The 18,216-nt window shown below is 43.4% G+C and overlaps 1 protein-coding gene across 1 annotated transcript in view; it reads left to right on the plus strand.

The window, feature by feature from the left end:
- LOC115201667 (Na(+)/H(+) exchange regulatory cofactor NHE-RF1-like) overlaps nt 1-14,529 on the plus strand; it is a 36,365-nt gene extending 21,836 nt beyond the window's left edge. Inside the window, exons 2-6 of the mRNA XM_029765482.1 lie at nt 3,244-3,414; nt 4,537-4,690; nt 9,749-9,795; nt 11,573-11,683; nt 12,147-14,529. Of these exons, the coding sequence (XP_029621342.1) occupies nt 3,244-3,414; nt 4,537-4,690; nt 9,749-9,795; nt 11,573-11,683; nt 12,147-12,299 (636 nt within the window). The 3' untranslated portion in view covers nt 12,300-14,529. The remainder of the gene's footprint in view (nt 1-3,243; nt 3,415-4,536; nt 4,691-9,748; nt 9,796-11,572; nt 11,684-12,146) is intronic.
- Nucleotides 14,530-18,216: the final 3,687 nt, after the last annotated feature.

Genomic DNA, 18,216 nt, shown 5'->3' on the forward strand with positions numbered 1-18,216 from the left:
CAGGATGCAAAGGTTGCTCTTAAGGTTGGTAACAGATAATTATTAACAGGTGACTAACGATTACAGAGCGACAATCTCTGGAACAGCCCTTTTTATCAGTGAGGAGGAGCACTTTTTATATGATGTTTGTTCTCTATCATTACTGTTGTATGCAAAATAGATATAGGCCCCTATATATCCACCAGTCATAAAGTCTCTCCACCTTTTTAAAGCATCTTATCTGTTCCATTAGTTATGAAATGGGATTTATCACCAATCAGGGCGGGGGTTTTTCTTCCCCAAAACGTTTTGTCCTCAACCTGGCTCAATAAATGTACATTTCCTGTCTTCCCCTGCTATTCTCATTAGTGTTGAACCATACCACAGCCATATACATTTAGAGAATTCTGCTAACTTGGAATTCTATTGGATGACATATTGGGATCAAAAGTTCCAAGAACAATTGTATTCTGGTTCTGAATGAGAATGTTGTGTTCTGAATGAGAATGTTATATTCTGGTTCTGAATGAGAATGTTGTGTTCTGGTTCTGAATGAGAATGTTGTGTTCTGGCTCTGAATGAGAATGTTGTGTTCTGGCTCTGAATGAGAATGTTGTGTTCTGGCTCTGAATGAGAATGTTGTGTTCTGGCTCTGAATGAGAATGTTGTATTCTGGCTCTGAATGAGAATGTTGTATTCTGGCTCTGAATGAGAATGTTGTATTCTGGCTCTGAATGAGAATGTTGTATTCTGGCTCTGAATGAGAATGTTGTATTCTGGCTCTGAATGAGAATGTTGTATTCTGGCTCTGAATGAGAATGTTGTATTCTGGCTCTGAATGAGAATGTTGTATTCTGGCTCTGAATGAGAATGTTGTATTCTGGCTCTGAATGAGAATGTTGTATTCTGGTTCTGAATGAGAATGTTGTGTTCTGGCTCTGAATGAGAATGTTGTGTTCTGGCTCTGAATGAGAATGTTGTGTTCTGAATGAGAATGTTGTATTCTGGCTCTGAATGAGAATGTTGTGCTCTGAATGAGAATGTTGTGTTCTGAATGAGAATGTTTTGCATAGAGGGTTTGGTTGGTGCCAACATGGAGGTTAGGTTTGCAACCTCTCTCTGGCTGTGCTGTTTACCTCATTCCCTTTTCTGCTACTGCACTTTTATGTAGCTGTTAGCCTGTCTCCACCTCTAGTGGGATTAAATGCTTAGTCTAGCGTATGACCACTCCTGGATTAGCCCGTTACACTGAACGCCAGTCCAGAGCCCAGCTAGACTCTCCAGGAAACCTTGTCACTGACGTGAGACAGAGTTTAACGGACGCTCGCACACAACCCAAGCCACACAGTTGTTTTTTAATATTTATTTTACCAGGCAGGTCAATTAAGAACAAATTCTTCTTTACAATGACAGCCTGGAGTCTGAACTGCTCCTCTTAGATACAGTATAATCCTGCTGTTCATATTCATAGAACTATAGTATGTAGAAGCAAGTATGGAGCTTGGAGGTAGGGTTGTCAACTTTCTCACTACCAAATAAGGGACAGAAGACCGGTTTGTTTCACCATTACATTTTCTGGTGAGAAATCAAACCACTTGTCAATGTATGTAATGACAGTGTCATAGAACTTCACAAAGTCCTGTTGCTGCTTGGACCTTTGTGCTGACAATTGTTTGTCCATCAGCTGCTTGTTCTGGTATCCAAAAAAAGCTTTCCGTTTCCGCTGAAGCATCATCATTTTCAACTTTTGGACTTCCTCGTTAACATCTGATGCAGAGCGTTGTTTCCTTCAGCTTTTTTACGAGTTGGTCAAAGACACACCCCACGTTGTGGAAAAAGCCCAGATTAATCTCAGCAGCTTGTGTTTTTTCTTCATACTAAAGAATACTCTTCGGTGCCACAGGACAAGTCTCCCTAAGGGACCTGAAGTATGACGTGAGATCTGGCCAGCTTTGTAGGAGACGGTCTACAGCTGGATGAAGAGAGCCATCGTGTGCAAACATGTCGCAGAATTTCACACTCCATCAGACACAGACAAATATCTCACGCACACTGGAAACATTTTTCTATTTCCCTTGTTTGAGGCATCAATGGCAACTGAGAAATAAACGGTCTCACCTTGGTTCGGGGACAGACCATCCAAAACAGTCATTGTAATCATCTTCACAACATCTGAGTCATGAAACAAAGCACCGTTGACCCTAACAAGACAGTCGGTGCTGTTGTACAGAGTCCGTGTTTAACCATGTGGTACACATACGAGCATTTTCCGCAGTAGACGTCAGGAAAAATGCACCAATATTGCTAGCACCTTTTCAGCTAGCGTGGCCTTGTGCATTTCTGTGGTTGCATGCGGAGTTAGGTTATTCTCCCCTCCAGGGCCTATTGACAATTCCCGACGGCATAAAGTACAGAGAGTTTTTGTCGAGTCACCACTGACGGGCAGAACCCATATATTTTTTGCTTCCTGTTTGTTGTAGCTGCACAGTCTCTTTTTTTCTTTTCTGCAGGTTTATCTATATTTCCTTGATATGCCAACCCGACCGAACAACAGAAATGACTTTGCAGGAATTGGCGCGTTGACGCTATACTGTGATTGATGAATATACGGGACAAACCAATTTAGCCCAATATAAGGGACATCCCGGCTAATACTAACTGTTGGCAACCCTACTTGGAGGAGCTATAGTGTTCTTAGACAAACTGGAGTATGCTTGCTTGGTGAGTATTTAGTAACAGCAGTGCACTAGGTCCAATAGCTTCATGTCAGTTTTCCCTTGCTAGCCGTCTCTATGTTCCACATTTGCACTAATAAAACAACGCAGGGTGATGTTTTAATTGTCCCACCTCCTTGTCTCTGGTGTAAACCTGTCATGGAGTGTTCTCTAATTCATTGAGAACAGGAACCTTGCCTATTTCTCTCTTGGTCTTTGGATGGTTGTTGAACGCTAGAATCCAGTCTGGCTTGATCTCTGTCACACTAATGGTATTATAACTACATTTTATATCCATTTCATGTCAACTGTTGCTTTAAATGTGGGGTTAGTGTTAATTTTTCTCTTTGTGATGAGCAATCTGCTGTTTCGCTCCTTGTAGAGGTATAGATCTGCTCTCTCCATGTAACAGCGTAGATATGTGCCGAACTAGACATGCTTTCTCTCTCTGTCTCATTCTCTCTAGGCATAGACATGTGCTTAACTAGATGTTTTCTGTCTCTTTATAGCAACATGGATATGTGGTTAACTAGATCTGTTTTCTCTGTAGGACTCGAAGGCAGAGCTGCGTCCTCGTCTGTGCTCGATGAAGAAGGGTGTGACGGGCTATGGCTTCAACTTGCACAGTGAGAAGTCTAAACCAGGCCAGTACATTAGAGCTGTGGACGAGGAGTCTCCTGCTGACAAGGCTGGCCTCAAACCGCAGGACAAGATAGTTCAGGTACGTATGTCTACTGTACAGGACGTTTTTAGAAAGCCAACTACTCAGCACCACATCCCTGGAACATATTAGCAATGCAGTGCAATATTCTTCTGGTAGTGTTTGTCTTCACCTTTATCAACTTGTACAGACATGTCTTCTCTATTGTACAGATAGTATGCAAGGCATCGATATGACAATCAGACTGTTGTGCTGGCCTTGAGGATGAATGTGTGTTGTAATCTCATTACATCAGTGACAGAGTGGGAATGGTAATCAGTACTGGGATTAGGTAATGCACTGTTGGGAAGTGAGTTTGTTTGCAGGAGGGGGGGGGGGGGGAGAGTGCGAGAGACACAAAAACAGAGGGTTTTTCAAGGCCAGTTAGCGTGAAGGGGAAACAGTCCTTGATACTGTTGTTGTTTTTCGGGCCCTTGGTCCCCATGTTGTAATACGACCACTGTCTGTTTCTGATGTGAATTACACTCCAATTACACTGACTTCAAACAGTGTCTAACAAAGGTCAAGGCTGTAAGTCTAACTAATGCTTTATACTAACCAGGCAAATGTTTGTGAGCTACCGTTCTTAGGTATTCTGTACACACACACACACACACACACAGACTGGGATCAGGGATAGAGTGTATAAGGGCTCTGCTCTGTTGTGTGATCACTATGGAAGTCTGTGAGAGAGATTTGATTCCAAACATTATTCCCACCTCTGACTTTCTCCCGTTGGAGTTCAACAGGCAGCGCTGGGTCTTATAACAGTGCGTCGTTCCTCTTAGGGTGCTTCCTACAGTGTCCCTAACCGTTTAATTCAGTTTAAACTTCCGATAGATCACCATCCATAACATGGCTACAGCCTTCCCTGTAGCTCAGTTGGTAGAGCATGGTGTTTGCAACACCAGGGTTGTGGGTTCGATTCCCACGGGGGGCCAGCACAGAAAATGTATGAAATTGTATGAAATGTATGCATTCACTACTGTAAGTCGCTCTGGATAAGAGCGTCTGCTAAATGACGTAAATGTAAATATCAACTATATTGTCTCACTGTTCTCTGTCATCAGTGGATGTACTGTTTTTTTGTTTTTTTTTACTCTCTTTCTGTCTCTCTCTCTCTTTGTCTCTGTCTCTAACCAGGTGAACGGTGTGTCAGTAGTAGGGATGCAGCACAGTGAGGTGGTAGCAGCCATCAAGGCTGGGGGAGAGGAGACCAGTCTACTGGTGGTGGATCGCGAAGCAGAGGCTTTCTTCAACAGATGTAATGTCATTCCTACTGGGGCCCACCTCACAGGTACACACACACTATATCCTTGGAAAAACACTGGTCGGGCAGATTTCTGTGAATCCTTCGGTCATTTGGTCATAGATTAGTTCAGTAGAAATTTACTAGGAAGGATTAAGGAAGTGATAGACTTCCATGTAAGTACTACTTGTCGTCAAGTAGTACTATCTCTCTCCAAACGTACACACAGTGGCCTTGTTGAAGTTAATGATTAAACTGAAGTTGGGGGTGGAGGACTAGCTGGCTGGCCATAGTCCCAGTCGGTATTAGATAGAACATTGCGGCCCGCTTGTGGCGAAAAACCTGTGGTTACCTAGGTTACACCATTGGCTCACAGGAAAAACTTCACCTTTTTCAAACACAGTTTTCTTTTTGTCTGGTTGATTTGGTCAATTACAAAACTACATTTGAAGAAAAGTAAAACATGTCTAAAGATGACTTTTCAAAATAGCCTTTTCCCGGGCGTTCTCACTACTTAGAACATTTTTAATATTGTGGGGCAGTGGTCACCAATCTTTTCTGAGTCAAGGTCACTTTCGTAGAAAAAGCAAGCTGAGATCTACTGTTCAGAATTGTTTCAAAACATGACTTAAACGTAACATTAACCTAATAAAAAGACTTCTGTAGGAATTAGGTTTGTGCAGTAGGCCTAATACATTATCACAGCATATTGGCTATATGCCTGGCCTGCCAATATTATTCTCAGGGAGAGAGCAGCAGAGGATCCGCCTCTCATGGTCCCTGCTCTCTCCTTCCTTTCCTCTGGTGAGACTGACCAGAGAGAGGGGACATGTCTTCCACCTCAGGGCGAAACTGAAGTCACACCGCATCTGCCTCATGCACGAATTCATGTTGTTCCTATGACCAGAGAAAATCAAATTTATTTATATAGCCCTTCTTACATCAGCTGATATCACAAAATGCTGTACAGAAATCCAGCCTAAAACCCCAAACAGCAAGCAATGCAGATGTAGAAGCACGGTGGCTAGGAAAAACTCCCTAGAAAGGCCAAAACCTAGGAAGAAACCTAGAGAGGAACCAGGCTATGAGGGGTGGCCAGTCCTCAAAGTGAAATATTCTTCAATATTAAAATAGACGCGACCGGCTGCTAATAATAATAAAAACGCAGGGCTATCGATGGACTTGGCTACTCCTTCAATGCAGCTGCAGTGTGAGGGGAAGTAGGGAGTAACACATCCTATAATAGTGTTGACTAAAAACAGTTGACAGTGCTGAATAAAATAATAAAGACATGAACTCACTCATAAACAGCAGCTCTTTGCTGTGTTCTTTGACAATCTCTCTCTGGTCAAGGTTTTATGTTATGAAATCTCACGTAGGCTAGTATCTTTTGCTGGAGTTGTGGAAGCTGTAGGCATGGTGATTTGAGCTATCCGATTGGCCAGCGCAGTAGGCAGCACTCGATTTTAGCAACAGATCTCCCAGTCCGCTGGGTAGGCAGTTTGTCTTTTCAGACAGATGAAATGGGAACACAGGGCTTCTGAGTCAAGTGCATCTATCGCCAACAGCACAACACATCACGTCTAAAAGGAGTGAAAGCCTTTGTTGGCTTTTCTATAGAAATGTTTGTTGATCGACTAGAAGATCAATCGGTTGGTGACCATGGCTTCCCTCACGCCCCGTTTCATGATGGCGCTAGCAGCCACGTGAGTGAGTACTAGCTAGCTACTGACCAGAACATTAAGGTAGCCAAGACCAACAACACAAACAAATGGACAATAAAGTGAGTAGTGAGTACCGTAATTTCTGGACTATTAAGCGCACCTGAATATAAGAATTAAAAATAAATTATTATTTTGAACATAAATAAGCCGCACATGTCTATAAGCCGCAGGTGCCTACCGGTACATTGAAACAAATGAACTTTACACAGGCTTTAACGAAACACGGCTTGTAACAAAAAATAAAAAATTTGCAGTAAGCTTTAGTTGTCTTTTTGCACTGAGTCAATTCCTCACGCTGCTGTTTCCAACGTCTTATCATCGACTCATTAAGACCAAGCTCCCGTGCAGCAGCTCTATTTCCTTTTCCAACAGCCAGATCAATCGCCTTCAACTTGAAAGCTGAATCATATGCATTTCTCCGTGTCTTTGCCATGATGAGGGTGACAAAATGACTACCGTAATCAGAATGATGGGAAGTTTGAGAGCGCTCGATTTAATCTAAACAGTAAATAAAAAAGTTGTTTGACCTTAACCCATTCGGCAATTTCATTGGTCGAATGAAAGCTTCATGCCGCCAAAAAACTGAGCATGTCACAGAATGTGTTTTTTTGGAGAAAAAATAATTGAAAGCGGGAAAAATCCATATCCATATGTTTAAGCCGCGAGGTTCAAACGTGGGGAAAAAAGTTGCGGCTTATAGTCCGGAATTTACAGGAGAATTACAAGACTATACTAAACAAGTTTATATGTCTTACCTGTGATGAAATGTTTTCCATACACATAATAGCTACGTCGTGTAGCCTACTTGGACACTGAGTCCCCACTCTCCTACATCAAATAACCTGAAGCCACAGACTCTTCTCGCTGGCTCTATTTCCCTACATAGCAGTATTGCGAACCGTAGGTTGTAATTTCTGACCTGGTTACATGTACATTGAACAACAGCTTTTCGGCATGTTTTGTTATCTGTACAACGAAGGTGGCTCTTTTTACAGTGGGGGTCAACGGGGAAAGAATGTTTTGTTTCCCCCAATTTGTGCTCAACAGGAATCGCATATTATTACGTGAATATCGACTCGGACTATCAGATAACTAGACCAAGCCAATAGTTTTCTCTTTGAAGATGAAGTCATAGCAACAGTATTCATGGTGACAGCTGGGGTGTGGAGGACGCAAAAGTCCCTTAAGATCTGGGACAGAGGACTCGGGCACTAAAGTCAAACCCTTTATTCAGATATATTACATTTCCACAGTACTTATTAGTCTGATTAGTCAACAATAACACTGACATCATATAGGACAGAAAAGGACTGTGATTCCAATGAAGTACTACACTATATGACCAAAAGTATGTGGACACCTGCTTGTCGAACATCTCATTCCAAAATCATGGGCAGTAATATGGAGTTGGTCCCCCTTTTCCTGCTATAACAGCCTCCACTCTTCTGGGAAGGCTTTCCACTAGATGTTGGAACATTGCTGCAGGGACTTGCTTCCATTCAGCCACAACAGCATTAGTGAGGTCGGGCACTGATGTTGAGCGATTAGGCCTGGCTTGCAGTCGGCGTTCCAAATCATTCCAAAGGTGTTTGATGGGGTTGAGGTCAGGGCTCTGTGCTGGCTAGTTAAGTTCTTCCACACCGATCTCGACAAAGCATTTCTTTATGGACCTCGCTTTGTGCACGAGGGAATTATCATGATGAAACAGGAAAGAGCCTTCCCCAAACTGTTGCCACAAAGTTTGAATCACAGAATCGTCTAGAATGTCATTGTATGCTCTAAAGTTAAGATTTCCCTTCACTGGAACTAAGGGGCCTAGCCCAAACCATGAAAAACAGCCCCAGACCATTATTCCTCCTCCACCAAACTTTACAGTTGGCACTATGCATTGCGGCAGGTTGCGTTCTCCTGGCATCCGCCACACCCAGATTCGTCCGTCGGACTGCCAGATGGTGAAGTGTGATTCATCCCTCCAGAGAACGTGTTTCCACTGCTCCAGAGTCCAATGGTGGCGAGCTTTACAACACTCCAGCTGACGCTTGGCATTGCGCATGGTGATCTTAGGCTTGTGTGCTGCTGCTTGGCCATGGAAACGCATTTCTTGTAGCTCCCGACGAACAGTTTTTGTGCTGACGTTGCTTCCAGAAGCAGTTTGAAGTGAGGGTTGCGACCGAGGACAGACTATTTTTATGCCCGAAGCGCTTCAGCACTCGGTGGTCCCGTTCTGAGAGCTTGTGTGGCCTACCACTTTGCGGCTGAGCCGTTGTTGCTCCTAGACGTTTCCACTTCACAATAACGGCACTTACAGTTCACCGGGACAGCTCTAGCAGGGCAGAAATTTGATGAACTGACTTGTTGGAAAGGTGGCATCCTATGATGGTGTCACGTTGAATGTCGCTGAGCTCATCAGTAAGGCCATTCTACTGCCAATGTTTGTCTACGGAGATTGCATGGCTGTGTGCTCGATTTTATACACCTGCCAGCAATGGGTGTGGCTGAAATGGCAGAATCCACTAATTTGAAGGGGTGTCCATATACAAAACCAGTCTCAACATCAATAGTGAAGAGGCGACTCTAGGATGCTGGCCTTCTTGGCAGAGTTCCTCTGTCCAGTGTCTGTGTTCTTTTGCCCATCTTAATCTTTTATTGGCCAATCTGAGATATGGCTTTTTCTTTGCAACTCTGCCTACCCGGAGTCGCCTCTTCACTGTTGACGTTGAGACTCATGTTTTGCGGGTACTATTTAATGAAGCTGCCAGTTGAGGACTTGAGGCATCTGTTTCTCAAACTAGACACTCCTCTTGCTCAGTTGTGCACCGGGGCCTCCCACTCATCTTTCTATTCTGGTTAGAGCCAGGTTGCGCTGTTCTGTGAAGGGAGTAGTACACAGCATTATACGAGATCTTCAGTTTCTTGGCAATTTCTCGCATGGAATAGCCTTCATTTCTCAGAACAAGAATAGACTGATGAGTTTCGGAAGAAAAGTCTTTGTTTCTGGCCCTTTTGAGCCTGTAATCGAACCCACAAATGCTGATGCTCCAGATACTCAACTAGTCTAAAGAAGGCCAGTTTTATTGCTTCTTTAATCAGAACAAGTTTTCAGCTGTGCTAACATAATTGAAAAAGGGTTTTCTAATGATCAATTAGCCTTTTAAAATGATAAACTTGGATTAGCTAACACATCGTCCCATTGGAACACAAGAGTGATGGTTTGATGTTAATGGACAAAAAAAAACTGAGTGAACCCACACTTTTGAACGTGTGTGTGTGTGTGTGTGTGTGTGTGTGTGTGTCATATCACCATTCCTTATCCACAATGGTGACTAAACTATTGTTCCACTGAACCAGTCAGCTGATTTGGCTTTTCGTCTGTTTCCTCTAGGACCTCTTCCTGAACCTGTGTCCAATGGAGGAGCAGAAGAAGAAGAGGTGAGGAGTGTGTGGGGGGGGGATGCTGCTTCTCCCAGGCTCTTGTCACCAAAGTGGACATTTCTGGATAGAGATTAGGACGGTTCTCCTGGAAAACTTTGCTCAACAGTCATTCCAAATGTTCTTTCTCTCGCTCTGCCTTACACGTTCACATGATTCAGAGCTTGGCTCAAAGCTTTGAATAGGTAAATCAGAAACCTAAATAAGCCTTTGGCTAGATAAGATGGGGGTGTGATAGTACCACTCACTATAATCATACCTCATTGAGAGCAGACCGATCTAAGGCAGAGACACTATCGTTGTGTCCCAAAATGGCACCCTGTCCCCTTTACCCATTGGGCTCTAGTCAAAAGTAGTGCACTTAATAGATAATGGGGTGCCATTTGGGACGCACAATAAGATTTGACCCTGGCTGACAAAGAAGCCATGACACCCTGGGAACAAGCCTAGGGGATTGGCAGCGACGATATCGTGGCTGACCCTGTCACCATGGTAACTGTCGGATCAGAGCGGTGGGCCAGTGTGCTCTCTCTCTCTCTCTCTCTTTCCCTCTCTCTCTGGGATTGGGAGCCTCTGTAATTCCTGAGGCGTGCTGGGGATTATGCTAATGAGATGAGATGGCTAACTATCCCACTAACTCAGGGCGACCGAGCTGAGAGTAGAAAACATATGCATTATAATGTCTCCGAGCAGGTGTTAAAATCACATTTTATTAGTCACAATGGCCAAATACAACACATGTAGACTTTACAGTGAAATGCTTACTTACGAGCCCCTAACCAACAATGCAGTTTAAAAAAAAAAAAGAGTAAGAAATAAAAATGACAAGTAATTAAAGAGCAGCAGTAAAATAACAGTAGCTAGACTATATACAGGGGGTACCGGTACAGAGTCAATGTGCGGGGGCACCGGTTAGTCAAGGTAATTGAGGTAATATGTAGGTAGAGTTATTAAAGTGACCATGCATAGATAACAGAGAGGGGTAGAAGCTGTTTAGAAGCCTCTTGGACCTAGACTTGGTGCTCCGGTACCGCTTGCCGTGCGGTTGCAGAGAGAATAGGGTGGCTGGAGTCTTTGACAATTTTTAGGGCCTGCCGCTGACACCGCCTGGTATAGAGGTCCTGGATCGCAGGAAGCTTGGCCCCAGTGATGTACTGGGCCGTTCGCACTACCCTCTGTAGTGCCTTGTGGTAGGAGGCCGAGCAGTTACCATACCAGGCAGTGATGCAGCCAGTCGGGATGCTCTCGATGGTGCAGCTGTAAAGCCTTTTGAGGATTTGAGGACCCATGACAAATATTTTCTGTCTCCTGAGGGGGAATAGGTTTTGTCGTGCCCTCTTCATGACTGTCTTGGTGTGTTTGGACAATGTTAGTTTGTTGACGTGGAACCAAGGAACTTGGAGCTCTCAACCTGCTCCACTACAGCCCCGTCGATGAGAATGTTCAGCAGCAAATAAAATACTGCAGTGATCAGTGTTGGTGTGTTGTCTCAGCCAGTTGATAGAATCACACAGGTTGCTGTAAGGTACCACAAGGTGAATCCTGACACCTAGTGGCCACAGTGATGATCACACCTACAGGAGATGGCAACGTACTGGTAGTGTGTGTGTGTGTGTGTGTGTGTGTGTGTGTGTGTGTGTGTGTGTGTGTGTGTGTGTGTGTGTGTGTGTGTGTGATGCAGGTAATCAAGGGGTGGATGTGTGTGTGTGTCTGTACAGTTGAACAGTAAGGTGTATGTAAGCTGTGTTAATAGTGTGTTTGTGTCTCATCTCTACAGCTGGATGGTAAGGTAGCAGTAAAGCCTAAGGTGTCCGCCAGTGCATCTACATCCAGCACCACCTCCACTGCCTCTCTACCAACATCCGCTGCCGGCACCCCTCCACCAGAGGTGTGTGTGTGAGCGATGAGCAGGGTGTTTTGAAAACCCAGTATAAGTGGAAGGATAAGTCGTCACTAATCATCAAGATAAATATTCAGAAGATACAAAAGATGACTGAGTCTTATTATAATAATTCACATGAATATTTACATATCAAAAAGCTCCTGCTATTCAACATGACTTTATGGCCTCAAGGGTATTTTGAAATCAGTATCAGTCATGTAGTTTTATAATGCAATTCTACAAATGTTGTAATGAGGCTGAGAGAAAATGTTGCTGTTTTAAAGCAAATTTCCTGCAATTCTACACATTTTGCCATTGCTTATGTACATATTCTATCTGGGGGGGGGGGGACCCCCGACCCCCAACCTTTAGTTTAATGAATCAACCTGTTTTGAATATTGGGGGTCCCCCGATTCCCCCGTGGCAGTTTTGCGCATGGAGAAATGCATAATGTTCTCTCTCTGTGTAGGTCCGGGTGCCTCCGGTTAAGGAGCCTAATGCGAACCTCACCCTCAGCATGTCTCTAGCCCAGGCCAAGGAGAGAGCTCACCAGAAACGCTCATCCAAGAAGGCCCCTGCCATGGACTGGAGCAAGAGGAACGAACTCTTCAGTAACCTATAAATCACGTTTCCTTCCTCCTTTCTCTCGCCCTCACTCCTCCTTTCGCTCTTTGTGATTTTCATGTGCTAATTGAGGGGTTTTCCACTTATTGTTTTCAATTAAAATTTAAACGCCACTCCTGCATAAGAAACAATGTAAAGACGGAAAAACAATGTATAGTTTCCATCTAGTAGGATGAAGAAATCAAAGATGATGGGATAAATGGAAATAAGAAATGAATGTGTGTGTATCATGAAGGTATGTTCAATCTGATTGGTTGCTATACTTCCTTGTAGAATCACGAGCTAGCTAATAGCAAGCTGGGAGTGATTTGAGATGAGTTAAGATTAATCAAAACTTCTTTCCAGAGACTTTCATGTTTAGTACTTCTGACTGAGCGCTGGATTCAATCTGTATGGTGGAAGATTGGCGTTATTTCTCAATTTAAAGTTAAAGGGAATTTTCCTGCGTTTGCAGAGACTGCATTCACAGTAAACACTGTATACCTCGACTCAATCGGAAATGACCTTTACATTTTAACCTGGATCTTCTGCCGTATGGATGAAGCCCAGCCCTTAATGAATGACTAACAATCTGAATTCGTAGCAATACAAGACCATTCATTGCTTAATGAGAGGTCTGGTTAGCAGATATCACTGAATTTGTTCAGGAATTGTATCATTCTAATGCTGACCGATGGTTTACTTTGGTGATGTTTTACTACCCTATCTTTTTGAAGATGTTGACATGTCAATTCTTAGACTGTAGAACTCATTCAGAATAGATGAGATTCTCTGTTCTATATGTGACAATCATTGTTGGTCACATTATGGTTAAAGGGACTGAGGTATGTGGTTCTAGATTTTAACCCAAAGTAAACCGTTGCTTTACAGTTAAAGTTAACCTGTCCAAACTGGTGTTCAATCACCACTATTGTAAAATCCTACGGTATTTTTATCGTTGTGATTCAACTTTTTTTCCTGCCTATGTCTCATCGTTTTAAAAGAATGACGAGATTTGTTTCTTCTAGATTTGTACATAACACTCAAAATACAGTTTCTCCATGTAATTTATGTCTTTAAGAAAGAAATCCTCAATTTGTTTGAAGACTGTTCCAGAAGCTCTCTGGGTTGAAGGGAGTGTTAGCCTACTGTATATGTGGCAGTTAGCTCTGCTCCAGGGCGTTAGTGTATCAGTCATCTCAACTGCATAGACCAGGAATCAGCTCTGGTCCTGGAGAGCTACTGGCTGTTTACGGTACAAGGGCTGAGTTGTCAAATGTCTTGATGACTGGTATAAATGTGGTATCAAACATGTCTTTTGTAACGGTGTGAGGGAGAGAAGGCATACTCTGTGGGATCTCAAAGGAAAACGACGGTGTTTGTATAAATTCTCCTTTTATAATGTTGTAAGCAGGTGGGTGTGTATCGACCAATCAGCAAGTCAAGGGCTGGTGTGTTAGAGCAGTGTTTCCCAAGCTGGGTCCTGGGGACTCCATGGGGTACACGGTTTGGATCTTCTTACACAGCTCATTCAAATCAACTTTATCAAGCTTTGATTTATTTTAATCAGCGGTGTAGTGTTAGGGCAAAAAAACTAAACGTGCACCCTTTTGGGGTCCCCGGGACCCAGTTTTGGAAACGCTGCTCTAGAACAATCAGCAAGTCAGTGATCTAAAACAATGTTCTGATGTGAGAATGAATGTCACTTTCCTGTTTACTATTACTGTAAATACAGCACTTACTAACACTGTGGTTAAGGTTCTGTACAGTACGAACAGTTTAAGGAGTAATAGATCACACAAATGACATAAATTAGCATTTGGAGACAGTGGTCAGGTGAACAAAACCAAAGCTTGCATTGTGGTCTCACACTTTACAGGGTAATGAAATATGTCATTTGGGTGAACTAACTATAGGTATAAGTACAGTATTGATGGATATTGTACTGCATAATCTGACTACACTGGCTGTGTAATGCTTGCGTAACTATGGATGTCACAATTCCCACCCTAATCCCTAGTTAGAGCACTACTCTGGTCAAAAGGTGCACTAAATAGTGTACATCCCAAATGGCACCCTAATCCCTATTTGACCAAAGTAATAAAGTGTGTGAAACAGAAGAAGCGACATGAGAATATTAAGCACATCACAGCTATATAACGACTACAACGCTAGAATCATGGAATTTTGTTTTATGAACAATAATATAAATAAAATATTGTTGACATGACAGAGAAGGTACATACAAACTGTTGGATGAAATACAAGTTTGTTTTAACTCCACACGAAAAGTCAGTCGATGTATGCAGTGATTGTAACAGTGCATTTTCATGAAATTTAAATACATACAGAAGCTGCTTTCTCTTCAAGAAACCGTCACTGAAATGGGCTCAACTCCGCCCCCTTGTTTGGTTTTGGGGGGGGCACGGGGTTACCACAGAATTAAAATGGCAAATATAACTGCCAAGACCCACCCCACAGTTTTCCAAACAAGTGCAGGAGCAGCATTGGGAACACAAAGTTGCAGATTGTGCTTTTTACTAGGTCATGGCTTACTGTAGGTTACAGTAGTACAGCTCGGTTCAAAGCAAAGCAGTCTGATGCTATGCAGTAGATTAGAACCATCCAAGCCTGTTCTACTGTAATGTATTGGTGTGTACACTGACCTCACAGCCTACATGTCACATACAGTAACACCCCCCACAGCTCAGCTGGACCTGAACACTTGCACTTTCATTTGACAATAGTGCTTTACAAAGTACCAATTTTGTTTTGAACTCTTTGGAGGGCAAACACAGGATTTCCACTGGTAAAACATAAATACAAACATACATGGAATTTAATATAAATGTAATACATATTTTAGATAAATTGAAATGTTTTCACAACTCACAATCAAGAATATAGTATACTGAACAAAAATATAAATGCAACATGTAAAGTGATGGTCCCATGTTTCATGAGTTGAAATTAAAGATCTCAAATGTTCCATATGCACAAAAACATTTATCTCAAATTTGTTTACATCCCTGTTAGTGAGCATTTGTCAAGACAATCCCTCCACCTGACAGGTGTGGCATATCAAGAAGCTGATTAAACAGCATGATAATTACACAGGTGCACCTTGTGCTGGCGACAATAAAAGGCACAGTTTTGTCACACAACACAATGCCACAGATGTGTGAATTTTGAAGAAGCACGCAATTGGCATGTTGACTGCAGGAATGTCCACCAGAGCTGTTGCCAGATAATTTACTGTTTACTTCTCTACCATAAGCTGCCTCCGTCGTTTTAGAGAATATGGCAGTACGTCCAACCGGCCTCATAACCGCAGCCTACGTGTAACCATGCCAGTCCAGGACCTCCACATCCGGCTTCTTCACCTGCGGGATCTTCTGTGACCAGCCACCTGGACAGCTGATGAAACTGAGGAGTATTTCTGTCTGTAATAAAGCCCTTTTGTGGAGAAAAACTCATTCTGATTGGCTGGGCCTATGCCCTCCCAGGCCCACCCATGGCTGCACCCCTGCCCATTCATGTGGCATCCATAGATTAGGGCCTAATGAATATATTTCAATTGACTGATTTCCCTATATGAACTGTAAGCATTTCACATATGTTGAATTCGGCACATGTGACAAATACAATTTGATTTCAGTAAAATCGTTGAAATTGTTGCATGATAAGCTGTAGACCACGCTATCTACTTAGACAGTTTTCAGCTGTATTTTTCGTACATACCACAGACCGATGCTGGCACTAAAACCGTACTCAATGAGGGGTATACCGCCATAAGCAAACAGGAAAACAGTCATCCAGAGGCGGTGCTCCTAGTGGCTGGGGACTTTAATGCAGAGAAACTTAAAATCAGTTTTACATCATTTCTGTCAGCATGTGCAACCAGAGCGTAAAAAATTCTAGACCACCTTTACTCCACACACAGAGACGCGTACAAAGCTCTCCCTCGCCCTCCACTTGGCAAATATGACCATAATTCTAATCCTCCATATTCTTGCTTACAAGCAAACATGAAAGCAGGAAGCACCACCTATAAAAAGGTGGTCACACGAAGCAGATGCTAAACTACAGGACTGTTTTGATAGCACAGACTGGAATATGTTCCGGGATTCTTCCAATGGCATTGAGGAGTACACCACATCAGTCACTGGCTTTAATCAATAAGTGCATCGAGGACATGGTCCCCACAGTGACTGTACGTACATACACAAACCAGAAGTCATGGATTACAGGCAACATTCGCACTGAGCTAAAGAGAGAGCTGCTGCTTTTAAGAAGCGTGACTCTAACCCAGAAGCTTATAAGAAATCCCAAACTGCCCTCCGACGAACCATCAAACAGGCAAATCGTCAATACAGGACTAAGATCTAATCATACTACACCGGCTCCGGCGCTCATCAGATGTGGCAGGGCTTGCAAACCATTAGACTACAAACAGAAGCACAGCCAAGAGCTGCCCAGTGACACGAGCCTACCAGACGAGCTAAACTACTTCTATGCTCGCTTCAAGGCAAGTAACACTGAAGCATGCATGAGAGCATCAGCTGTTCCAGAAGGCTGTGATCACGCTCTCCATAGCCGATGTAAGTAAGACCTTTCAACAGGTCAATATTCACAAGGCTGCAGGGCCAGATGGATTACCAGGACGTGTACTCCGAGCATGCGCTGACCAACTGGCAAGTGTCTTCACTGACATTTTCAACCTCTCCCTGTCCAAGTCTGTAATACCAACATAGTCCCTGTGGCCAAGAACAGTAAGGTAACCTGCCTAACTGACTACAGACCCGTAGCACTCACATCTGTAGCCATGAAAGGCTTTGAAAGGCTGGTCATGGCTCACATCAACACTATTATCCCAGAAACCCTAGACCCACAACAATTTGCATACCGCACAAACAGATCCACAGATGATGGAATCTCTATTGGCACTCCACACTGCCCTTTCACACCTGGACAAAAGGAATGACTGCACGGCCAGGCACAACTCCAACAACTTCATTAAGTTTGCTGATGACAACAGTGGTAGGCCAGATCACTGACAATGATGAGACAGCCTACAGGGAGGAGGTCAGACACCTGACCGTGTGGTGCAAGGACAACAACCTCTCCCTCAACATGATCAAGACAAAGGAGATGATTGTGGACTACAGGAAAAGGAGGACCGAGCACGCCCCCATTCTCATCGACGGGGCTGTAGTGGAGCAGGTTGAGAGCTTCAAGTTCCTTGGCGTCCACATCACCAACAAACTAACATGGTCCAGGCACACTAAGACAGTCGTGAAGACGGCACGACAAAACCTATTCCCCCTCAGGAGACTGAAAAGATTTGGCATGGGTCCTCAGATCCTCAAAAGGTTCTACAGCTGCACCATTGAGAGCATCCTGATGGGTTGCATCACTGCCTGGTATGGTAACTGCTCGGTCTCCGACTGCAAGGCACTACAGAGGGTAGTGTGAACGGCCCAGTACATCACTGGGACCAAGCTTCCTGCAATCCAGGACCTCTATACCAGGCGGTGTGAGAGGAAGCCCTGAAAATTGTCAAAGACTCCAGCCACCCTAGACAGACTGTTCTCTCTGCTACCGCACGGCAAGCGGTACCGGATTGCCAAGTCTAGGTCCAAGAGGCTTCTAAACAGCTTCTACCCCCAAGCCACAAGACTCCTGAACAGCGAATCAAATGGCTACGCAGACTACTCGCATTGCCATTCGGCAAATGTGACAAATAAAAATTGATTTGAAAATGTTGCGTTTATATTTTTGTTCAGAATATTTTACGTTATCATAAAACTCTAAAAAATAATTTTTACAAAGTACTTTTCTAATTAACATAGTTACTCCTAACATCCGTATAGTATATTTTGAAGAGAATAGGTGCTCCCTAAAACAAAAAAATGCAACGTAAAAACAACAAAATC

The sequence above is a fragment of the Salmo trutta genome, chromosome 10 (genome assembly GCF_901001165.1).
Source record: "Salmo trutta chromosome 10, fSalTru1.1, whole genome shotgun sequence".
NCBI lineage: Eukaryota > Metazoa > Chordata > Actinopteri > Salmoniformes > Salmonidae > Salmo > Salmo trutta.